At 45.4% G+C, this 25,660-nt stretch overlaps 2 protein-coding genes across 9 annotated transcripts in view; one reads left to right on the plus strand and one right to left on the minus strand.

Moving 5' to 3' along the window:
- znf414 (zinc finger protein 414) lies at positions 1–15,355 on the plus strand. 6 transcript variants are annotated; one of them, XR_005472450.1, is made up of 8 exons: positions 1–108; positions 321–444; positions 4,229–4,342; positions 9,852–9,957; positions 10,097–10,665; positions 11,827–11,900; positions 14,125–14,277; positions 15,154–15,355. XR_005472450.1 is itself a non-coding variant. In XM_038964489.1 (8 exons), exons 1-7 carry the CDS (start codon positions 106–108, stop codon positions 14,218–14,220), a joined length of 1,086 nt encoding a protein of 361 aa, XP_038820417.1. In that variant the 5' UTR covers positions 1–105; the 3' UTR covers positions 14,221–14,265; positions 15,154–15,355. The 6 variants fall into 6 exon arrangements, 5 of the variants coding, with proteins under 5 accessions (XP_038820417.1, XP_038820418.1, XP_038820415.1 ...); XM_038964489.1 differs by having other exon boundaries at positions 14,125–14,265; XM_038964490.1 differs by lacking the exon at positions 11,827–11,900 and having other exon boundaries at positions 317–444.
- The window catches only part of LOC120020743 (zinc finger protein ZFMSA12A-like), an 18,349-nt gene continuing 7,960 nt past the window's right edge, over positions 15,272–25,660 (minus strand). For all 3 annotated transcript variants that reach the window (XM_038964481.1, XM_038964482.1, XM_038964480.1), the window contains exons 5-9: positions 25,246–25,356; positions 23,592–23,715; positions 16,919–17,690; positions 16,475–16,592; positions 15,272–16,326 (exon numbers count right to left, since the gene is read on the minus strand). In XM_038964481.1, coding sequence (XP_038820409.1) covers positions 15,745–16,326; positions 16,475–16,592; positions 16,919–17,690; positions 23,592–23,715; positions 25,246–25,356 — 1,707 coding nt within the window. In that variant the 3' untranslated portion in view covers positions 15,272–15,744. The remainder of the gene's footprint in view (positions 16,327–16,474; positions 16,593–16,918; positions 17,691–23,591; positions 23,716–25,245; positions 25,357–25,660) is intronic.

Consider the following 25,660-nt stretch of genomic DNA (forward strand, 5'->3'; position numbering starts at 1 on the left):
AGACGAGACGCTGGTAAAGAAACCTATCAAAGCTTCATTACGTTTTCCTTCTTGCTCGCAAAATGGTCAACGATTAAGATTGATCATCCTATTTGCAAATGGGCTATGGTAAGAGTTATTTGTCTGGTTACATAGCTAGATAATCATTTCGGTAGCTTATATTTTGTTATGTTTAGCTAATAAGCTAGCTACCGAAAAGTGTCTGTGACTGTTCTGACTGGTTAGCTGACGAAGGAATTAATATAGCTAACCTAACATGCATAACTAGCTACATGTCCGTTATATTGATATAACAGCATGGATTCATTTGTTTTAGGTAGTCTGAACTAGTGAGACTGCTGTCGTCTTCTCCCGTACCGCCAGTTGACCGCTCGTCCCCCAAGAACATGTCTACGGGGATGGCCTCTGTACCACTACTGCAGCCTACTAGCAACACAACCCAAGGTTTTATGCAACAACTACACATTTTACTGTTAGCGAACTATAATCAATAGTGATGGGACGATTGATAACGGAGCTCCGGCGCTAGTCATGAGAAGTTGGGCTATTTTTTAACTGATTCTGATCTGTTTGTCGTCGTCAAAAGAACGAATTGTTCGACTCATTTCTTTAATTTAATTTGGACAATAGAACGAGTCAAAATAAATCCAAGGCTGAAAAATGACAAAAGAAAGTTTGGCTGAGTTGGAACACTAGCGCGATCCCATAGCAAATTAATGGCATTAAACGTTTGCAGAGCCTCTCCTCACTGGAGTGATGCTTAGAATTCAATTTCGCCCGAAATGGCACAAAAATGTAACCCTTTTTATTTTACAACTACCATCAGGTTTTTGGAACGAAACTGAAAAATAACAACTCGTGTTGAAAGTAAACATCCGCACCTCGATGGTGCCAATAGTGCTTATGTCTGCAAAACACGGAAGTAAGAAACGAATGGCAATTTGACTGTTTCTGGTCTAGCGATCGATGACAGCAGAGTACGCTGCCCAATTTTATGTAATTAGAAAGAGGAGATTATCCTGATTTAAAATGGTGTCCGACTTGAAAAAATGTAAATAAACACATTGTTTGATTTTTGTCGAAATATACCAGCATGCCTCTCCATATGAAAACAATGGGGGGAGGTCCAGCAGCGTTCCAAGGGCAAAAGGTATTTCGTTTGGGGGGGGGAAACAAAAGATATACATTGCGAGATATTTGGCGAAATGAACAGACGTACCTATATTTCCCCTATAGGAAACAATGGGACGAGCTGTCTCATTGTCAACAATAAGCTGGGAATATAACGTTCGGAAGGCGAGTTGGTGCTCAATAGAACTAATAGGTGCTGGCAGGGTGAAAAATGCAGTAAAATAAGGCCTGTTTTTTAGTGATTTACTAAAAAAGTACAACAAGCAGTTGGGACATATGGTAATATTATGAAACTGGGCTCCACGGCAGATGCAATGAACTAGTTTTTATCCGAAAAATGAGTCCAGTCTACCCAGTGTACAGCAGGTCAAATGAACGAGTCACTCTGGGGGGGGGGGGGGGGGGGGGGGAAGAATCATGACTCGCAAGTCGGTAAAGAGTCGTTCAAAAAAAATAATGAATCGTTCGAACTGCACATCACCATCTGACGTTCCGATGCTGTTTTCAAATAACTACCGATTCGACACAACATAGCGACGCTTGTGTCAAAGTAACAATACCACGTGATGACGCTTCATACCTCACACTACCACCTGGCAAGTGTCTTCTCTTTTATTTGACCTTTATTTAACTAGGCCAGTCAGTTAGAGAACATATTCTGATTTACAATGACGGCCTAAAGGCAAAAGGCCTCCTGTGGGGACGGGGGCTGGCATTAAAAATACATTAAATAAAAATATAGGACAAAACACACATGACAAGAGAGACACTACATAAAGAGAGACCTAAGACACCAACACAACATGGCAGCAACACATGACAACACAGCATGGCAACAACACATGACAATACAGCATGGCAGCAACACATGACAATACAGCATGGCAGCAACACATGACAATACAGCATGGCAGCAACACATGACAATACAGCATGGCAGCAACACATGACAATACAGCATGGCAGCAACACATGACAACACAGCATGGCAGCAACACATGACAACACAGCATGGCAGCAACACATGACAACACAGCATGGCAGCAACACATGACAACACAGCATGGCAGCAACACATGACAACACAGCATGGCAGCAACACATGACAACACAGCATGGCAGCAACACATGACAACACAGCATGGCAGCAACACACGACAACACAGCATGGCAGCAACACACGACAACACAGCATGGCAGCAACACACGACAACACAGCATGGCAGCAACACACGACAACACAGCATGGCAGCAACACACGACAACACAGCATGGCAGCAACACATGACAACACAGCATGGCAGCAACCAACACATGACAATACAGCATGGCAGCAACACATGACAATACAGCATGGTAGCAACCAACACATGACAATACAGCATGGCAGCAACACATGACAATACAGCATGGCAGCAACACATGACAATACAGCATGGTAGCAACCAACACATGACAATACAGCATGGCAGCAACACATGACAATACAGCATGGCAGCAACCAACACATGACAATACAGCATGGCAGCAACCAACACATGACAATACAGCATGGCAGCAACACATGACTGGAGGAGACTGGTCCTGGGGGCCCGGAGGAGACTGGTCCCGGGGGCCCGGAGGAGACTGGTCCCGGGGGCCCGGAGGAGACTGGTCCCGGGGGCCCGGAGGAGACTGGTCCCGGGGGCCCGGAGGAGACTGGTCCCGGGGGCATGGAGGAGACTGGTCCCGGGGGCATGGAGGAGCCTGGTCCCGGGGGCATGGAGGAGCCTGGTCCCGGGGGCATGGAGGAGCCTGGTCCTGGGGGCCCGGAGGAGACTGGTCCTGGGGGCATGGATGTAGAGTACGTGGAGGTGGAGCAGTTTGGCAGGGCTTGAATATAGAGTGCATGGAGGGTCAGGGGGAGAGTAGGTCTGACAGGTAGGCTGGTCCGATGTCATTTAGGGCTTTGTAGACAAGAAGGATAATTGTGTAGTCAATTTTTGGAGAAAATGGTAGCCGATGTAGATGAGCAAGGATGAGGGTGATGTGGACAGACTGGTTTGTTTGTGGCAGAATCCTAGAGGCACTTTTTTTTGGATGAGCTGTAGTTTATTAATTGATTTTGCAAGTACTTTGTTCACATAATCAATTCTAGAAAAAAAATGAATGTATGGATTAGTTTTTCTGTCAGATGTAGTGAGCGAGGGTCCTAGGCGGGCGATGTTCTCCAAAAAAAATAATTACATTTTACAATGTGGACATTGAAGGAGAGAGAGCAGGGTCGAAAACAAACAGCTAGCTATACTTTGTTGATGACAGGAAAGTCCAATTTCTTTAACTGATTTCAACGTTGACATTCAGAATGACAAGATTGATTAGCTACTCAAAATAAAAATCCACAACACTAAATTGCTAATAAAATAGCAGAGCAATCAGCCATCGAAAAGATAATAGTAAAACAATCTGTTTTTCACCTCGTCAAACTGATTCTATATTGTGATTCTAAAATTACAACTAGGCTACAGAAAGGAAAATGGGGGATACCTAGTCAGTTGTCCAACTGAATGTATTCAAATGAAATGTGTCTTCCGCATTTAACCCAACCCCTCTGGATCAGAGAGGTGAGGGGGGGCTGCCTTAATCGACATCCACGTCTTCGGCGCCCAGGGAACAGATCTGCTCAGGGGCACAACGACAGATTTTTACCTTGTCCGCTCGGTGATTCGATCCAGCAACCTTCCGGTTACTGGCCCAACGCTCTAACCACGAGGCTACCTGATAGAGGCAGGGTGCTCTGCGTCTTACTGAAAACTAGACCTGTTGATAATGTGTCATTTCTTATTTCGTCAACATGAATGAAATTAGTGAGGCATGAGGCATATTTATTACGGAATTCGTTTACTGTTTAGGAACCAAACGGAAGCAAATGGAACAAAACGGGGATGGAGCTGCGTTTTTCCATTTGGAAAAAAACGGTTTCTGTTGCAAAATGTTTTGCAACAGAATCGGCGTGATGTTTACACCCCTGCCTTGATGACTGTATTAGCTGAACAATATTATCGACTGCAACTGTTTAAAACATTTAAAACAAGAAAGCTGTTTCCTCTCTCTATAGGTCAGAGAATGCCCTGCACATTATATGGCTGCTATCGTGTCTACACGGACACAGACAGCTTGGCCAAACACATCAAGGACCATCAGAATCACGTCCCCACGCAGTCCCTCCCAGGTAAGCTCATAGAATACAACACACTTCCTGGATCCTGGAGGAGACGTGGTTTTATGAATAAAGATTTCCTTATTGGATAAAGGTCGACTCAGAAGTACCTGAACTGCTGCGTGTGTGTATGAGGATAAAAAGCGTCACTGAGGACAGTTGCAATTATTATAGTCAGATTAAAGCTGCACTATGCAGAAATCGCTCTTGTCGTTTCCTGGTTGCTGAAATTCTATTAGTTCTCATAATTAAAGTTAATGTGACAAAACAAGCCATTATTGTGTACAGAATCATTGTACCATCTAAACTGCTGTGAAAGATATTTGTTCCATAACCAAAAATATTGTATTTTCAGCTGGTGTACCTTACTGAAGGTAAAAGACGCAAAAACGAAACACTAGGACCCAAAATAAACCAAACCACAGACTAGAACCCAGCCAGCACTAGGACCCAAAATAAACCAAACCACAGACTAGAACCCAGCCAACACAGGGACCCACAATAAACACAACTAGACTAGAACCCAGCCAGCACTAGGACCCATAATAAACACAACCACAGACTAGAACCTAGCCAGCACTAGGACCCACAATAAACACAACCACAGACTAGAACCCAGCCAGCACTAGGACCCACAATAAACACAACCACAGACTAGAACCCAGCCAACACTAGGACCCACAATAAACACAACCACAGACTAGAACCCAGCCAGCACTAGGACCCACAATAAACCCAACCACAGACTAGAACCCAGCCAACACTAGGACCCACAATAAACACAACCACAGACTAGAACCCAGCCAACACTAGGACCCATAATAAACACAACCACAGACTAGAACCCAGCCAACACTAGGACCCACAATAAACACAACCACAGACTAGAACCCAGCCAACACTAGGACCCATAATAAACACAACCACAGACTAGAACCCAGCCAACACTAGGACCCACAATAAACACAACCACAGACTAGAACCAGCCAGCACTAGGACCCACAATAACACAACCACAGACTAGAACCCAGCCAACACAGGGACCCACAATAAACACAACCACAGACTAGAACCCAGCCAGCACTAGGACCCACAATAAACACAACCACAGACTAGAACCCAGCCAGCACTAGGACCCACAATAAACACAACCACAGACTAGAACCCAGCCAGCACTAGGACCCACAATAAACACAACCACAGACTAGAACCCAGCCAGCACTAGGACCCACAATAAACACAACCACAGACTAGAACCCAGCCAACACTAGGACCCACAATAAACACAACCACAGACTAGAACCCAGCCAACACTAGGACCCATAATAAACACAACCACAGACTAGAACCCAGCCAACACTAGGACCCACAATAAACACAACCACAGACTAGAACCCAGCCAGCACTAGGACCCACAATAAACACAACCACAGACTAGAACCCAGCCAACACTAGGACCCACAATAAACACAACCACAGACTAGAACCCAGCCAGCACTAGGACCCACAATAAACACAACCACAGACTAGAACCCAGCCAACACTAGGACCTACAATAAACACAACCACAGACTAGAACCCAGCCAACACTAGGACCCACAATAAACACAACCACAGACTAGAACCCAGCCAGCACTAGGACCCATAATAAACACAACCACAGACTAGAACCCAGCCAACACAGGGACCCACAATAAACACAACCACAGACTAGAACCCAGCCAGCACTAGGACCCATAATAAACACAACCACAGACTAGAACCCAGCCAGCACTAGGACCCACAATAAACACAACCACAGACTAGAACCCAGCCAGCACTAGGACCCACAATAAACACAACCACAGACTAGAACCCAGCCAGCACTAGGACCCATAATAAACACAACCACAGACTAGAACCCAGCCAGCACTAGGACCCACAATAAACCCAACCACAGACTAGAACCCAGCCAGCACTAGAACCCACAATAAACCCAACCACAGACTAGAACCCAGCCAGCACTAGAACCCACAATAAACCCAACCACAGACTAGAACCCAGCCAGCACTAGGACCCACAATAAACACAACCACAGACTAGAACCCAGCCAGCACTAGGACCCATAATAAACACAACCACAGACTAGAACCCAGCCAGCACTAGGACCCACAATAAACCCAACCACAGACTAGAACCCAGCCAGCACTAGAACCCACAATAAACCCAACCACAGACTAGAACCCAGCCAGCACTAGGACCCACAATAAACCCAACCACAGACTAGAACCCAGCCAACACTAGAACCCACAATAAACCCAACCACAGACTAGAACCTGGCCAACAAGGAGAGAGCGGTGACTTACCAGTATGATAGCCAGCAGAGAAGCACCTTGGAGGAGATGTCGTTTCCAGGATGATAGCCAGCAGAGAAGCACCTTGGAGGAGATGTCGTTTCCAGGATGTTAGCCAGCAGAGAAGCACCTTGGAGGGGATGTAGTTTCCAGGATGATAGCCAGCAGAGAAGCACCTTGGAGGGGAGGTAGTTTCCAGGATGATAGCCAGCAGAGAAGCACCTTGGAGGGGATGTCGTTTCCAGGATGATAGCCAGCAGAGAAGCACCTTGGAGGGGATGTCGTTTCCAGGATGATAGCCAGCAGAGAAGCACCTTGGAGGGGATGTAGTTTCCAGGATGATAGCCAGCAGAGAAGCACCTTGGAGGGGATGTCGTTTCCAGGATGTTAGCCAGCAGAGAAGCACCTTGGAGGGGATGTCGTTTCCAGGATGATAGCCAGCAGAGAAGCACCTTGGAGGGGATGTAGTTTCCAGGATGTTAGCCAGCAGAGAAGCACCTTGGAGGGGATGTAGTTTCCAGGATGTTAGCCAGCAGAGAAGCACCTTGGAGGGGATGTAGTTTCCAGGATGATAGCCAGCATTTACATTTACATTTAAGTCATTTAGCAGACGCTCTTATCCAGAGCGACTTACAAATTGGTGCATTCACCTTATGATATCCAGTGGAACAACCACTTTACAATAGTGCATCTAACTCTTTTAAGGGGGAGGGGGGGGTTAGAAGGATTACTTTATCCTATCCTAGGTATTCCTTAAAGAGGTGGGGTTTCAGGTGTCTCCGGAAGGTGGTGATTGACTCCGCTGACCTGGCGTCGTGAGGGAGTTTGTTCCACCATTGGGGTGCCAGAGCAGCGAACAGTTTTGACTGGGCTGAGCGGGAACTGTACTTCCTCAGAGATAGGGAGGCGAGCAGGCCAGAGGTGGATGAACGCAGTGCCCTTGTTTGGGTGTAGGGCCTGATCAGAGCCTGAAGGTACGGAGGTGCCATTCCCCTCGCAGCTCCGTAGGCAAGCACCATGGTCTTGTAGCGGATGCGAGCTTCAACTGGAAGCCAGTGGAGAGAGCGGAGGAGCGGGGTGACGTGAGAGAACTTGGGAAGGTTGAACACCAGACGGGCTGCGGCGTTCTGGATGAGTTGTAGGGGTTTAATGGCACAGGCAGGGAGCCCAGCCAACAGCGAGTTGCAGTAATCCAGACGGGAGATGACAAGTGCCTGGATTAGGACCTGCGCCGCTTCCTGTGTGAGGCAGGGTCGTACTCTGCGAATGTTGTAGAGCATGAACCTACAGGAACGGGTCACCGCCTTGATGTTGGTTGAGAACGACAGGGTGTTGTCCAGGATCACGCCAAGGTTCTTAGCGCTCTAAGAGGAGGACAGCAGAGAAGCACCTTGGAGGGGATGTAGTTTCCAGGATGTTAGCCAGCAGAGAAGCACCTTGGAGGGGATGTAGTTTCCAGGATGTTAGCCAGCAGAGAAGCACCTTGGAGGGGATGTAGTTTCCAGGATGATAGCCAGCAGAGAAGCACCTTGGAGGAGATGTCGTTTCCAGGATGTTAGCCAGCAGAGAAGCACCTTGGAGGGGATGTCGTTTCCAGGATGATAGCCAGCAGAGAAGCACCTTGGAGGGGATGTAGTTTCCAGGATGATAGCCAGCAGAGAAGCACCTTGGAGGGGATGTAGTTTCCAGGATGTTAGCCAGCAGAGAAGCACCTTGGAGGGGATGTAGTTTCCAGGATGATAGCCAGCAGAGAAGCACCTTGGAGGGGATGTAGTTTCCAGGACAGGTCGGTGGAAAGACGGGAGGGTGGCAAGCGCTACACCGGGCCGCGCGAGAATCCAAAAGAGTCAATCCAAGTGGAGTTCAAGTTTGACAGTAGTCCAAAAACATCCTAGGCACAATGTCAAGTGGAAGGATGAATGCAGCAGGAGTCTGCTCAGATAATGTCCCAGTGCAGGATAGGGGGCCCAGGTATATCACAGTAGGCAGGAGTCTGCTCAGATGTGGCGCCCCACAAGAGAGGGGGAGGCTGGCACATGCGCAGATCAAATCCACAGCTGGAATAGCGATTTTTTTTTTTAAGGTGTTTACGCATCCTAATAATTCGAAAGATGGCTCAGAAAACGAGGTGTTTTAATCGGGCGTATGCTTACTTCGGTTTTGACCTTACGCCGATTTAAGATGAGCAGAGTAAGGTGATTACATGACTATTTCACATTATGCCTCCTGCCATAATCAGTTTAAAATGGAATGTACTCACTATCTCTCCCTCCTGCCATAATCAGTTTAATATGGAATGTACTCACTATCTCTCCCTCCTGCCATAATCAGTTTAATATGGAATGTACTCACTATCTCTCCCTCCTGCCATAATCAGTTTAATATGGAATGTACTCACTATCTCTCCCTCCTGCCATAATCAGTTTAATATGGAATGTACTCACTATCTCTCCCTCCTGCCATAATCAGTTTAATATGGAATGTACTCACTATCTCTCCCTCCTGCTATAATCAGTTTAATATGGAATGTACTCACTATCTCTCCCTCCTGCTATAATCAGTTTAATATGGAATGTACTCACTATCTCTCCCCCTGCCATAATCAGTTTAATATGGAATGTACTCACTATCTCTCTCCTGCCATAATCAGTTTAATATGGAATGTACTCACTATCTCTCTCTCCTGCCATAATCAGTTTAATATGGAATGTACTCACTATCTCTCCCCTGCCATAATCAGTTTAATATGGAATGTACTCACTATCTCTCCCTCCTGCCATAATCAGTTTAATATGGAATGTACTCACTATCTCTCCCTCCTGCCATAATCAGTTTAATATGGAATGTACTCACTATCTCTCCCTCCTGCCATAATCAGTTTAATATGGAATGTACTCACTATCTCTCCCCTGCCATAATCAGTTTAATATGGAATGTACTCACTATCTCTCTCCTGCCATAATCAGTTTAATATGGAATGTACTCACTATCTCTCCCTCCTGCTATAATCAGTTTATTATGGAATGTACTCACTATCTCTCTCTCCTGCCATAATCAGTTTAATATGGAATGTACTCACTATCTCTCCCTCCTGCCATAATCAGTTTAATATGGAATGTACTCACTATCTCTCTCTCCTGCCATAATCAGTTTAATATGGAATGTACTCACTATCTCTCTCCTCTCAGGTAAAGTGTTCCTCTGCTCCTCTATCGGCTGCAGCGGCTCCTTTCCCAGCATGCAGCATCTGATGGAACATATGAGACAGCACCACAAACCCAACACGTACTTCCTGTAGGTATTTGTGTGTGTGTGTGTGTGTGTGTGTGTGTGTGTGTGTGTAGGAGAGATACTCAGTGCTACTCGTCATGCATCCAGATGTCCCTCTGACAGGTGTGACGATTGTCTTGCTTCCCCTCTTTCTCTCTGCCAGGTGTCAGAGTTGTCGGTCCAAGCTGCGTTCCTACCGCGCCCTCCTCAAACACCTCCACACCTGCGCTAAGGTAGCCAAGAGCAAGGCCAAGGCTGGCGAGCAGGCAGAGGTCAAGCCTGACCCTGACCCCGATGCTGCTGTTCCCATGGCTACAGACCAGGAGACCCCACAGCAGCAGGAACCCATGGAGTCGGAACCCTCCCATCCTGTCCCTGGGTCCACTGGGTCTGACCATCTCTCTGCCCTGGCTCCCTCCCCCTACCAGCCCCCAGAGGATGGATCTCTCCTCGGCCTGGACCTCAAGTCGGCCCTGCTCCCTGGGGCTTTCTCCATCCAGGAGGGAGGTGGTGGGGGATTGTCAGCCACCCAGCCCCCAAGCCTCACAGACCAGCTCCCCGAGGGATCCTATGGTTCCTTTTCACAGTACCTTCAATCTCCACTGGATGTTTCTGGACCGGAGCAGCAACAGCAGAGGCCTCCCAGGCCCGTCCCTTCTGCTCTACCTTCCTCTCCGCCACCCCAGACCTCCGCCCCGCCCGGTTCGAACGCTCGCTGGAGGAAGAACCAAGGTGATCTAATAACAGTCAGCTTGTTTGGTTGAATCTCAGGGTTAGGAAATGTTGTCATTTCTATTTGATTTCAATTACTTTTTGACCGCAGCTCGTTTTTGAGGAGTGAGAGGTGCTCAACGTTGACCTACCCCCTACCCTACCGTGAGACGTCCGTGTTGAGTCAATATCACTTAAAAGCTTTAAAAACAGGGTTGTCAAACTAATTAATACAATTTAAAAAAATAATACAACTTTTAACATCAATTATCTACATATGTGAACTATGATTTTTTTTTTTTTTTTTTAAATGCCATAATTATGTTGAAGATTAGATCCTATTTTACATAATCAGAGGCAGTTGTGTTGTGCCTGCCATTGGTCGAGACTTCCTCTTGAACACAGGGTGGGACCCCTCCCTTCAGACCGCTGTGTTTTAGATAGAATGGATGTCTCATGGGAGGCTGGGGTATGCAAAACGGGACAACTCTGAGCATGGCTACACTACCGGTCAAAAGGTTTACAACATCTACTCATTCAAGGGTTTTTCTTTATTTTTTTTTACTATTTTCTACATTGTAGAATAATAGTGAAGACATCAAAACTATGAAAGAACACATATGGAATCATGTAGTAACAAGAGTATGCAAAGCTGTCCATCAAGGTAAAGGCTATTTGAAGAATCTCAAATATAAAGTATATTTTGATTGTTTAACAGTTTTTTTGGTTACTACATGATTCCATATGTGTTATTTCATAGTTGTGATGTCTTCACTATTATTCTACAATGTAGAAAATAGTAGAAATAAAGAAAAACCCTTGAATGAGTCGATGTGTCCAAACTTTTGACTGGTACTGTATGTCCTGAATGTTTTGGCATTAAAGTCGTAAGAAGTCTCTTTCTGACCACTCCTACCATGGGTAAATATGTATTGAACGTTTCGTTCAAAAGTTGCTTGGAATTCACGTCCGTGTTAGTTCATGTTGACTAGTGGTCCTATTTTAGCCTGGTCCCAGATCTGTTTGTGCTATAGTCAACTGCAACGACCATAGGAGTTGGGGGGCTACACAGATCTAGGACCACCAGGCTTGTCCTGTTTCATCCCTGGATGAAACACAGATGTGCTGATTGCAGTGATGAGTGAGTGAATTGTGTTTTATCGTGTTGCACTGTCCTGCCAGACGCTCCGGGGTCTCTAAGTCACAGATGGACCTCTCCTCCAGCCAGTCACAGGTTAACTAGAGATGGAGCGCAGGTGAGACGTGGAGAAACCATTAAACACACACAACTAGAGAGAGAAACCACTAAACTGCCCTCTGGTCATATCCAATGGAATTCTCCTGCTTCTTCCTCCAATGCTAACCTGCATTATTGGCTTTCTCCCCTTCCTGCTAACTTGGCTTCACTTTTCCTGCCCCGGCCTAACCAATCACCTAATCGATCCATCATGTGGCTGATTGTCCAACTCCCAGATTCACTGACGCAGCCCGGTGTGGATGCTTTCACCAGCAGGGTTATTAACCTCTAAAAGTCTAAGACTATATATATATATAACTATCGCCTATGGAATAACACATTCAGAACTGGCAAAAAAGGCCAGACTTGAACATCTCTGGAGAGACCTGAAAATAGCTGTGCAGCGACGCTCCCCATCCAACCTGACAGCTTGAGAGGATCTGCAGAGAATAATGGGAGAAACTCCCCAAATACAGATGTGCCAAGCTTGTAGCGTCATACCCAAGAAGACTCGAGGCTGTAATCGCTGCCAAAGGTGCTTCAACAAAGTACTGAGTAAAGGGTCTAAATACCTTATTTTTAATACTTTTGCAAAACATTCTATAAACCTGTTTTTGCTTTGTCATTATGGGGTATTGTGGGTAGATTGATGAGGGGGAAAAACAATTTAATCCGTTTTAGAATAAGGCTGTAACGTAACGTGGAAAAAGCCAAGGTGTCTGAATACTTCCAGAATGCGCTGTATAAGAAAGCTCAGGAAATATGTTTTTATTTTTTAGACACATATTTAACCGCTCATTTTTGTTGGCACAAAACTACTTCCATTAATTTGTCTGGGTTACCCTCCGACGAGTCCCGTGACACTTGTGGGTTTTCAAACCGTTCAGACGCTACAGATGTGTGTGTGTGAGAGACATGGTCTGACAAACACCACTCTAGCTCTGCCACCTTCCACCGCAGATGGTCCGACATTGGCGTATACGGTGGATCGCGAGTCGCAGATGGCCCGACATCGGCGTATACGGTGGATCGCGAGTCGCAGATGGTCCGACATCGGCGTATACGGTGGATCGCGAGTCGCAGATGGTCCGACATCGGCGTATACGGTGGATCGAGAGTCGCAGATGGTCCGACATCGGCGTATACGGTGGATCGCGAGTCGCAGATGGTCCGACATCGGCGTATACGGTGGATCGCGAGTCGCAGATGGTCCGACATCGGCGTATACGGTGGATTGAGAGTCGCAGATGGCCCGACATCGGCGTATGCGGTGGATCGCGATGCAGCCCAAGCAAAAGACTATCTGTAGCTTGAAATGACAGATTTGATTTATTATGTTACTTTAATATTAGACTCCTACGGATTAACTACCCATTCAGATGTTTGGGTTCGTTAACATAAAACCTTTTCCTACAGAACATGCGCAATGTTTATCATAATACCACCTCTCGTTCCAAGTGGTTTCCTTCATCTGGTGCCTACTGAACAAGACCCCGGTCTGTGCCCAAGCTCAGACTTCCTTTTAGGAGAGGTCTGTGGTGTGAAGAGCTGTAGGTTCATTGTGACTTTCAGTAGTACAGGGCTGAGGGCTTGTGACTTTTAGTACAGGGCTGAGGGCTTGTGACTTTTAGTACAGGGCTGAGGGCTTGTGACTTTGCTGTAGTACAGGGCTTGTGACTTTGCTGTAGTACAGGGCTTGTGGCTTTGCTGTAGTACAGAGCTTGTGGCTTTGCTGTAGTACAGGGCTGAGGGCTTTGCTGTAGTACAGGGCTGAGGGCTTGTGACTTTGCTGTAGTACAGGGCTGAGGGCTTGTGACTTTGCTGTAGTACAGGGCTGAGGGCTTGTGACTTTGCTGTAGTACAGGGCTGAGGGCTTGTGGCTTTGCTGTGTCTGGCTGCCTTCACTTCAATGTTGATTCATGTTCACCAGCTTCCACTTCCCCCCCTTGTCAAAAACCTTGTGCTTTTTTTGTGGTGTTTAGGCTACACCTGCTTTGACCTTAAATCAATCTGAAACCACTAGCCCCTGTGTTAATATGGACCACTAGACCCTACCCTTTATGGAGATGTGAGAGGATTTGATTGGTATAAGCAATATGGGGATTCTTCTACCTAGCCTATCAGAGAGCAAGGGGGGGGGGGGGCTACTACCATGTTTACACCCTCAGCTCTCCACTAGGGTCTAGGAGTCCATTTGGGATTGGACCATGGTTAATGTACAGAGTTACCCCTCTTTCCTACAGGTCAGTCCTTCAACGGCCGTATTCTATGGAAACACACCAGGGGGCGCTACAGCTGTGTCCAGTGTGGCCACTCCACCCCAAACAGGAAGGAGATGACTGCCCACATCAAGGGCAAACACAAGAGCCCTGCTGCAAAGCCTGGTAACGACACAGGTACCACTGTCTATTATAGCCCTGCTGCAAAGCCTGGTAACGACACAGGTACCACTGTCTATTATAGCCCTGCTGCAAAGCCTGGTAACGACACAGGTACCACTGTCTATTAGAGCCCTGCTGCAAAGCCTGGTAACGACACAGGTACCACTGTCTATTAGAGCCCTGCTGCAAAGCCTGGTAACGACACAGGTACCACTGTCTATTAGAGCCCTGCTGCAAAGCCTGGTAACGACACAGGTACCACTGTCTATTAGAGCCCTGCTGCAAAGCCTGGTAACGACACAGGTACCACTGTCTATTAGAGCCCTGCTGCAAAGCCTGGTAACGACACAGGTACCACTGTCTATTAGAGCCCTGCTGCAAAGCCTGGTAACGACACAGGTACCACTGTCTATTAGAGCCCTGCTGCAAAGCCTGGTAACGACACAGGTACCACTGTCTATTAGAGCCCTGCTGCAAAGCCTGGTAACGACACAGGTACCACTGTCTATTATAGAGCCCTGCTGCAAAGCCTGGTAACGACACAGGTACCACTGTCTATTATAGAGCCCTGCTGCAAAGCCTGGTAACGACACAGGTACCACTGTCTATTAGAGCCCTGCTGCAAAGCCTGGTAACGACACAGGTACCACTGTCTATTATAGAGCCCTGCTGCAAAGCCTGGTAACGACACAGGTACCACTGTCTATTAGAGCCTCTAGTCGAGTAAATCCCAGTCTATTATAGCCTCTTGTCTAGTAAATCTCACGCTCTATTATAGCCTCTTGTCTAGTAAATCCCACTGTCTATGCTGTAACATTTGAGGGATCCTCTGGTTAATAAGAACTGATTGGTATGTTGTTGCCTCGTCTCACTGAATCCTCTTCATTTTAGGCGACCATGTGCCCTCTTCACAGACTAAAGTGTCTCCTGATACAGAGGCTAGCACCTACACCTGTCTCTGACTCGACGCCCACACAAGAGGAAAACGGCAGAGGACAGTTAAATAATATGGTGTTAGTGGAACTAGTTTCATCACTTTTATTTTCCTGTGAGTGATTCATTTCAATAAACATAATTAACTTGGTAAATGGTATTCAAGTGTTGTTTTTTTGTTTTTTTTGTGCAGAAAATGTATTGACAACATCAGACCCTCATCATAACTAGATGGTTGGGAGGGACCCACAAATTATAGTTCTGACTTTGTTGAAATTTCACACGCCAAGTTGTCAACTTTATCAATCTGCTGCAGCGAGCTAAAAGCATGGCGATATTAGATGCCCCTCAACTGAAAAGGACCTGGTTCCCAAGTCTACAGCAGACACATTCCACTTCCTTTAAAAAGCAGAGTTGAAGTCTCAATATTAACACAAAGTAGTCCACTCAGTCGACTACCCCTTCTTACAAGTAGCATAAAGCAGTCATTAGAAAATAACAACATCGTGTTAAATAAAGGGTAATATGTATTTCCTCTGCAAGTGGTCATTATGCTACAGTCGATCCACCGCTCACATCCAACGACTGGGAAGCAGAGTGAGTCTTTAAATGTCTCTTCAGGTGATTTAGACAGGTGTAGGTCTTCGAACAGAGATGACAGGGGTACGGTCTCACCCCGGTGTGGTTCAGCACATGTTTCTTCAACTCCGCACCGCGAGAGAATGCCTTCCCACACTCGTGGCAGATGTAGGGTCGTACTCCCGTGTGTACACGCATGTGAAGCGTCACCTTACTGGCCATGGTGAAACCTTTCTCACAGACGGTGCATTTGTACGGTCTCTCCCCGGTGTGTGTTCTCCTGTGGATCTGCAGCTCTCCTGCAGAGCAGAAGGCCTTGCCGCAGTCAGAGCAGAGGAAAGGTTTCTCCCCCGTGTGAGTCCTGATGTGTATCGTCAGGTTTCCGTTGACAGAGAACCGCTTGGTGCAGTAGGTACACTGGTACGGCCTCTCGCCGGTGTGAGTCCGCATGTGGAGCTTCAGGTCCCCTTTGCACCGGAAGGCCTTTCCACAGCTGGGGCAGATCTTGGACCTCTCTTGGGAATGACGTTGCTCGTGGTTATTTTGCCAGACCTAAATGAAATCATTTTGTTAAAACATTTTAAAATAGTTGTCTCAGCCATTTTAGTATAATAATACATAGTATTTTCTTGTCTGTGAAATCAGGAACCACTTGGAAATGTGTTAATCCAGAGGTTGAGTTTATTTTACCAATCAATACCTGTGAGCTGAAGCCCTTTCCACACTGTTTACACTTGTAGGGTTTGTCTTCTGCACCGTGGACCTTCTGGTGGGCCCTCAACTCCGCCACGCCTGGGAATGGCCCCTCCCCACAGTACCTGGCAATACATAGGTTAGCAGATTGTAATTTAGCACACAGACAGTCTATTCCCTATAATATATATGGCTCTGGTCAAAACTAGTGCCTTGAATAGGGTGTAATTTGGGATGTAGTTATTGACTGTTTACCTTATAGGACAGAGAACATTCTGAAAGGACAGGGGGACTGGACTGGACAAGTGATTGAAAAACATAAACGTTGTGTACTCATGAATCACAGATGGCACCCTATTCCCTACACGGGGCCCCTGGTCAAAACTAGTGCACTATATAGGGTGCCATTTGGGACAACTACATACATCAATAGGGTATCTGTATAATATACCTGCAGTTGAAGACCTTGTCAGTGGTGTGGGTTACCAGGTGTTTCTTTAACGAGTTGTGCCACTTGAAGATTTTCCCACACTGCGGACACGCGAACTGGCCCGCCTGACCCAAACCGCTGGCCCGTCTACTGCCACTACACCGGTGCCTGACCCGCTCCCTAACCGACCCAAAACTGCTTCCACATTTAATACAGACATAGGCAGCGTTGGAGCACTGGGTCCGGCGATGGGTGGACATCTCCGAGGACCGTCTGAAGGTCTTACCGCACTGGGAACACTTGTAAGGGTTCTCCCCTGTGTGGAGTCTCTGGTGCTCCAGCATCTCATAGAGGTAGATGAAACAACGGCCACATTGGGGACACTTGTGGGCCACGCGCTGCCGCGGCTGCTCTGGTGACACACCGGAGGAGGCGGCTGCTGTTGCTGATGGCGCCGGGTCGTGTTCAGCTGTAGTGCTGCTCAGGGAGTATTGGTGCTCAGAGACAACTGCTTCTCTTCCTTCCTCAGACTTCAATCTTACCCTTTGTCTCTCCTTCAGGTGATCCTTTCCTTCAGATCCTTGGCTTTCTACTGAATCTGTTCCAGTATTTTTATCCATACTTGCTTTTGACTCAGCCCATTGGCCAGTCAAACTGTCAGTCATAATCCCCTGGTAGTCTCTGATCTCCAAGGGCGGGCTGTCGCGGGCGCTGTGGTGCGAGGCATTGGCCAGTCTCAGTGATGGAGGGAAGGATAACGAGACGAGGAGACGGTCCTCTGTCCTCGAGGGAACTGAACAGTGACAAGCAGGACCAATGGGAAGATGGGAAAGGTGATTATTCTATAGGTGAGTGAAATATAATGCTATAGAGCTCCATCTACAGTCAAAAGAAGCATCTCAAATGGCACCTATTCCCTATATAGTGCACTACTACTACGACCCTATATAGTGCACTACTACTACGACCCTATATAGTGCACTACTACTACGACCCTATATAGTGCACTACTACTACGACCCTATATAGTGCACTACTACTACGACCCTATATAGTGCACTACTACTAAGACCCTATATAGTGCACTACTACTAAGACCCTATATAGTCCACTACTACTCGACCCTATATAGTCCACTACTACTCGACCCTATATAGTCCACTACTACTACGACCCTATATAGTGCACTACTACCCTATATAGTGCACTACTACTACGACCCTATATAGTGCACTACTACTACGACCCTATATAGTGCACTACTACTACGACCCTATATAGTGCACTACTACTAAGACCCTATATAGTCCACTACTACTAAGACCCTATATAGTCCACTACTACTCGACCCTATATAGTCCACTACTACTCGACCCTATATAGTCCACTACTACTACGACCCTATATAGTCCACTACTACTACGACCCTATATAGTGCACTACTACTACGACCCTATATAGTCCACTACTACTACGACCCTATATAGTCCACTACTACTACGACCCTATATAGTGCACTACGACCCTATATAGTCCACTACTACTACGACCCTATATAGTGCACTACTACTACGACCCTATATAGTGCACTACTACTACGACCCTATATAGTGCACTACTACTACGACCCTATATAGTGCACTACTACTACGACCCTATATAGTCCACTACTACTACGACCCTATATAGTGCACTACTACTACGACCCTATATAGTGCACTACTACTACGACCCTATATAGTGCACTACTACTACGACCCTATATAGTGCACTACTACTACGACCCTATATAGTCCACTACTACTACGACCCTATATAGTCCACTACTACTACGACCCTATATAGTGCACTACTACTACGACCCTATATAGTCCACTACTACTACGACCCTATATAGTGCACTACTACTACGACCCTATATAGTGCACTACTACTACGACCCTATATAGTGCACTACTACTACGACCCTATATAGTGCACTACTACTACGACCCTATATAGTGCACTACTACTACGACCCTATATAGTGCACTACTACTACGACCCTATATAGTGCACTACTACTACGACCCTATATAGTGCACTACTACTACGACCCTATATAGTGCACTACTACTACGACCCTATATAGTGCACTACTACTACGACCCTATATAGTGCACTACTACTACGACCCTATATAGTGCACTACTACTACGACCCTATATAGTGCACTACTACTACGACCCTATATAGTGCACTACTACTACGACCCTATATAGTGCACTACTACTACGACCCTATATAGTGCACTACTACTACGACCCTATATAGTGCCCTACTACTACGACCCTATATAGTGCACTACTACTACGACCCTATATAGTGCCCTACTACTACGACCCTATATAGTGCACTACTACTACGACCCTATATAGTGCACTACTACTACGACCCTATATAGTCCACTACTACTACGACCCTATATAGTCCACTACTACTACGACCCTATATAGTGCACTACTACTACGACCCTATATAGTGCCCTACTACTACGACCCTATATAGTGCCCTACTACTACGACCCTATATAGTGCCCTACTACTACGACCCTATATAGTGCCCTACTACTACGACCCTATATAGTGCCCTACTACTACGACCCTATATAGTGCCCTACTACTACGACCCTATATAGTGCCCTACTACTACGACCCTATATAGTGCACTACTACTACGACCCTATATAGTGCACTACTACTACGACCCTATATAGTGCACTACTACTACGACCCTATATAGTCCACTACTACTACGACCCTATATAGTCCACTACTACTACGACCCTATATAGTGCACTACTACTACGACCCTATATAGTCCACTACTACTACGACCCTATATAGTGCACTACGACCCTATATAGTGCACTACTACTACGACCCTATATAGTCCACTACTACTACGACCCTATATAGTCCACTACTACTACGACCCTATATAGTGCACTACTACTACTACCCTATATAGTGCACTACTACTACTACCCTATATAGTCCACTACTACTACAACCCTATATAGTCCACTACTACTACTACCCTATATAGTGCACTACTACTACGACCCTATATAGTGCCCTACTACTACGACCCTATATAGTGCACTACTACTACGACCCTATATAGTGCCCTACTACTACGACCCTATTCCCTATATAGTGCCCTACTATGACCCTATTCCCTATATAGTGCACTACTACGACACTGGGACCCTATTCCCTATATAGTGCACTACTACAACACTGGGGCCCTATATAGTGCACTACTTTTAACTGGGAAACTCCATGGACCCTGGTCAACTGTAGAGCATTATAAAGGGAATAGGTTGTCAAGTGGAATGCAGCATTATAAAGGGAATAGGTTGTCATGTGGAATGCAGCATTATAAAGGGAATAGGTTGTCATGTGGAATACAGCATTATAAAGGGAATAGGTTGCCAAGTGGAATGCAGCATTATAAAGGGAATAGGTTGCCACGTGGAATGCAGCATTATAAAGGGAATAGGTTGTCATGTGGAATGCAGCATTATAAAGGGAATAGGTTGTCATGTGGAATGCAGCATTATAAAGGGAATAGGTTGTCATGTGGAATGCAGCATTATAAAGGGAATAGGTTGTCATGTGGAATGCAGCATTATAAAGGGAATAGGTTGCCATGTGGAATGCAGCATTATAAAGGGAATAGGTTGCCATGTGGAATGCAGCATTATAAAGGGAATAGGTTGTCATGTGGAATGCAGCATTATAAAGGGAATAGGTTGCCATGTGGAATGCAGCATTATAAAGGGAATAGGTTGTCATGTGGAATGCAGCATTATAAAGGGAATAGGTTGTCATGTGGAATGCAGCATTATAAAGGGAATAGGTTGTCGTGTGGAATGCAGCATTATAAAGGGAATAGGTTGCCGTGTGGAATGCAGCATTATAAAGGGAATAGGTTGTCATGTGGAATGCAGCATTATAAAGGGAATAGGTTGTCATGTGGAATGCAGCATTATAAAGGGAATAGGTTGTCATGTGGAATGCAGCATTATAAAGGGAATAGGTTGTCAAGTGGAATGCAGCATTATAAAGGGAACAGGTTGCCGTGTGGAATGCAGCATTATAAAGGGAATAGGTTGCCGTGTGGAATGCAGCATTATAAAGGGAATAGGTTGCCGTGTGGAATGCAGCATTATAAAGGGAATAGGTTGCCGTGTGGAATGCAGCATTATAAAGGGAATAGGTTGCCGTGTGGAATGCAGCATTATAAAGGGAATAGGTTGTCAAGTGGAATGCAGCATTATAAAGGGAATAGGTTGTCATGTGGAATGCAGCATTATAAAGGGAATAGGTTGTCAAGTGGAATGCAGCATTATAAAGGGAATAGGTTGCCATGTGGAATGCAGCATTATAAAGGGAATAGGTTGTCATGTGGAATGTAGCATTATAAAGGGAATAGGTTGTCATGTGGAATGCAGCATTATAAAGGGAATAGGTTGTCATGTGGAATGCAGCATTATAAAGGGAATAGGTTGTCAAGTGGAATGCAGCATTATAAAGGGAATAGGTTGTCATGTGGAATGCAGCATTATAAAGGGAATAGGTTGTCATGTGGAATGCAGCATTATAAAGGGAACAGGTTGTCATGTGGAATGCAGCATTATAAAGGGAACAGGTTGCCATGTGGAATGCAGCATTATAAAGGGAATAGGTTGTCATGTGGAATGCAGCATTATAAAGGGAATAGGTTGTCGTGTGGAATGCAGCATTATAAAGGGAATAGGTTGTCAAGTGGAATGCAGCATTATAAAGGGAATAGGTTGTCAAGTGGAATGCAGCATTATAAAGGGAATAGGTTGTCAAGTGGAATGCAGCATTATAAAGGGAATAGGTTGTCAAGTGGAATGCAGCATTATAAAGGGAATAGGTTGTCATGTGGAATGCAGCATTATAAAGGGAATAGGTTGTCATGTGGAATGCAGCATTGGGAATAGGTTGTCATGTGGCATTATAAAGGGAATAGGTTGTCATGTGGAATGCAGCATTATAAAGGGAATAGGTTGTCATGTGGAATGCAGCATTATAAAGGGAATAGGTTGTCATGTGGAATGCAGCATTATAAAGGGAATAGGTTGTCATGTGGAATGCAGCATTATAAAGGGAATAGGTTGTCAAGTGGAATGCAGCATTATAAAGGGAATAGGTTGTCATGTGGAATGCAGCATTATAAAGGGAATAGGTTGCCATGTGGAATGCAGCATTATAAAGGGAATAGGTTGTCAAGTGGAATGCAGCATTATAAAGGGAACAGGTTGCCGTGTGGAATGCAGCATTATAAAGGGAATAGGTTGCCGTGTGGAATGCAGCATTATAAAGGGAATAGGTTGCCGTGTGGAATGCAGCATTATAAAGGGAATAGGTTGCCGTGTGGAATGCAGCATTATAAAGGGAATAGGTTGCCGTGTGGAATGCAGCATTATAAAGGGAATAGGTTGCCGTGTGGAATGCAGCATTATAAAGGGAATAGGTTGCCGTGTGGAATGCAGCATTATAAAGGGAATAGGTTGCCGTGTGGAATGCAGCATTATAAAGGGAATAGGTTGTCAAGTGGAATGCAGCATTATAAAGGGAATAGGTTGTCATGTGGAATGCAGCATTATAAAGGGAATAGGTTGTCATGTGGAATGTAGCATTATAAAGGGAATAGGTTGTCATGTGGAATGCAGCATTATAAAGGGAATAGGTTGTCATGTGGAATGCAGCATTATAAAGGGAATAGGTTGTCAAGTGGAATGCAGCATTATAAAGGGAATAGGTTGTCGTGTGGAATGCAGCATTATAAAGGGAATAGGTTGTCGTGTGGAATGCAGCATTATAAAGGGAATAGGTTGTCATGTGGAATGCAGCATTATAAAGGGAATAGGTTGTCATGTGGAATGCAGCATTATAAAGGGAATAGGTTGTCATGTGGAATGCAGCATTATAAAGGCAATAGGTTGTCATGTGGAATGCAGCATTATAAAGGGAATAGGTTGTCATGTGGAATGCAGCATTATAAAGGGAATAGGTTGTCATGTGGAATGCAGCATTATAAAGGGAATAGGTTGTCATGTGGAATGCAGCATTATAAAGGGAATAGGTTGTCATGTGGAATGCAGCATTATAAAGGGAATAGGTTGTCATGTGGAATGCAGCATTATAAAGGGAATAGGTTGTCATGTGGAATGCAGCATTATAAAGGGAATAGGTTGTCATGTGGAATGTAGCATTATAAAGGGAATAGGTTGTCAAGTGGAATGCAGCATTATAAAGGGAATAGGTTGTCATGTGGAATGCAGCATTATAAAGGGAATAGGTTGCCATGTGGAATGCAGCATTATAAAGGGAATAGGTTGCCATGTGGAATGCAGCATTATAAAGGGAATAGGTTGCCATGTGGAATGCAGCATTATAAAGGGAATAGGTTGTCATGTGGAATGCAGCATTATAAAGGGAATAGGTTGTCATGTGGAATGCAGCATTATAAAGGGAATAGGTTGTCATGTGGAATGCAGCATTATAAAGGGAATAGGTTGTCATGTGGAATGCAGCATTATAAAGGGAATAGGTTGCCATGTGGAATGCAGCATTATAAAGGGAATAGGTTGCCATGTGGAATGCAGACAGAGACTTACCGCTCTTGGGCAGCTTCCCGGGGCAGTGTTGGTTCTGTAGCAGAGACTTCAGGTCCTCTCCGTGAGAGACACAGTGCATGTAGTCCTCCAGAACAGAGGGGGCAGCACTGATCAACAAAGCAGTCTGAACAACGAAAATAAATCACATGTTATTGGCCACATGGTTAGCAGATGTTATTGGTCACATACACATGGATAGCAGATGTTATTGGCCACATACACATGGTTAGCAGATGTTATTGGTCACATACACATGGTTAGCAGATGTTATTGGTCACATGGTTAGCAGATGTTATTGGTCACATACACATGGTTAGCAGATGTTATTGGTCACATGGTTAGCAGATGTTATTGGTCACATGGTTAGCAGATGTTATTGGTCACATACACATGGTTAGCAGATGTTATTGGTCACATACACATGGTTAGCAGATGTTATTGGTCACATACACATGGTTAGCAGATGTTATTGGTCACATGCACATGGTTAGCAGATGTTATTGTGGGTTTAGCGAAATGCTTGTAAATGACACTAATATTACGATGAAACAGCTGGACTTCTGCTACTAGTTTTACAGTTGTATGTAGAATAACACCAGTGAATTGTCATGTAAGCAATAAGGCCCGAGGTGGTGTGGTATATGGCCAATATACCACTGCTACGGTCTGTTCTTATGCACGACGCAAAGCGGAGTGCCTGGACACAGACCTTAACCGTGGTATATTGGCCATATTACCACTCCCCCTCGGGCCTTATTGCTATTATAAACTGGTTACCAACGTAAAAATATTTGTCATATCGGTGGTATACGGTCTGATATATCACAGCTGTCAGCCAATCAGCATTCAGGGCTTGAACCACCCAGTTTATTCTAAATAACCACGTTTTGTCCCAACCCTGTATAATCATTTTAATCTTGACTCATCTTACACCGGACTGTTCAGAGCAACAATGGACCTAGTGTTACTCATTGATCTGAAAACTCATTGTCACCGCCCATGTCCCAAATCTGTCTGGCCTACTACTTACTGTGTACTAACCATACTACATATTATTTAGAACGGACTGTTTAGTAGACATGAATGCAGTAAGCAACAAATAACATTCTAGGCTCCTCCTCCCGAGAATATCCACATTCTAGGCTCCCGAGAATATCCACATTCTAGGCTCCCGAGAATATCCACATTCTAGGCTCCCGAGAATATCCACATTCTAGGCTCCCGAGAATATCCACATTCTAGGCTCCCGAGAATATCCACATTCTAGGCTCCCGAGAATATCCACATTCTAGGCTCCCGAGAATATCCACATTCTAGGCTCCCGAGAATATCCACATTCTAGGCTCCTCCTCCTGAGAATATCATTATACTAGGCTCCTCCTCCTGAGAACACGTAATCTAATGTGTTGATTCCTGCCATTGGTTCATTTTGGTACAACGCGTCCCCTTATCAGCTGTTGTCTGGAAAGACTGTTCATCAGCAGTGAATTCTACTGGATGAAGAGCTGAAATGGGTATGACATCACGACATTTAACCCATACTCGATTTTAGAAAGTTTGATAGGATGTCAATTTTCGCATACCTAAAATGCCTGCCATTTACAACACAAGTATGGGTATTCGGACATTGTAGCACTGCTGCCCAACTGTGTACCTGTTTGAAGTCTGGGACCGGCAGCAGCTCCTCCAGTCTAGACAGGAAGTGGCACACCAGAGTTTGCAGCGATGAGTCAAAGTTAGGACCATACTCCACCGGGAACACCACCTGACAGACAGAGTCAAAGTTAGGACCTTAGTTAGAGATGATACTTTAACTTCTTTGGGATAGGGGGCGGTATTTTGACATCCGGATGAAAAGCGTGCCCAAAGGAAACTGTCTGCTACTGAGGCCCAGAAGCTATGATATGCATATAATTGGTAGATTTGGATAGAACACACTAAAGTTTCTAAAACTGTTAAAATAATGTCTGTGAGTATAACAGAACTGATATGGCAGGCGAAACCCCGAGGACAAACCATCCCCAACAAAAACATTCATCCTACCACTGATTTGTGGCTGGCACTTTTAT

Source organism: Salvelinus namaycush, chromosome 25, assembly GCF_016432855.1.
Source record: "Salvelinus namaycush isolate Seneca chromosome 25, SaNama_1.0, whole genome shotgun sequence".
Lineage (NCBI taxonomy): Eukaryota > Metazoa > Chordata > Actinopteri > Salmoniformes > Salmonidae > Salvelinus > Salvelinus namaycush.

Excerpts from the sequence above, each read along its gene's own strand:
- znf414 (XM_038964487.1), top strand. Across the intron at positions 445-4,228 it reads TACTAGCAACACAACCCAAG|GTCAGAGAATGCCCTGCACA; the intron begins GTTTTATGCAAC and ends CTCTCTCTATAG. Across the intron at positions 9,958-10,096 it reads AAACCCAACACGTACTTCCT|GTGTCAGAGTTGTCGGTCCA; the intron begins GTAGGTATTTGT and ends TCTCTCTGCCAG.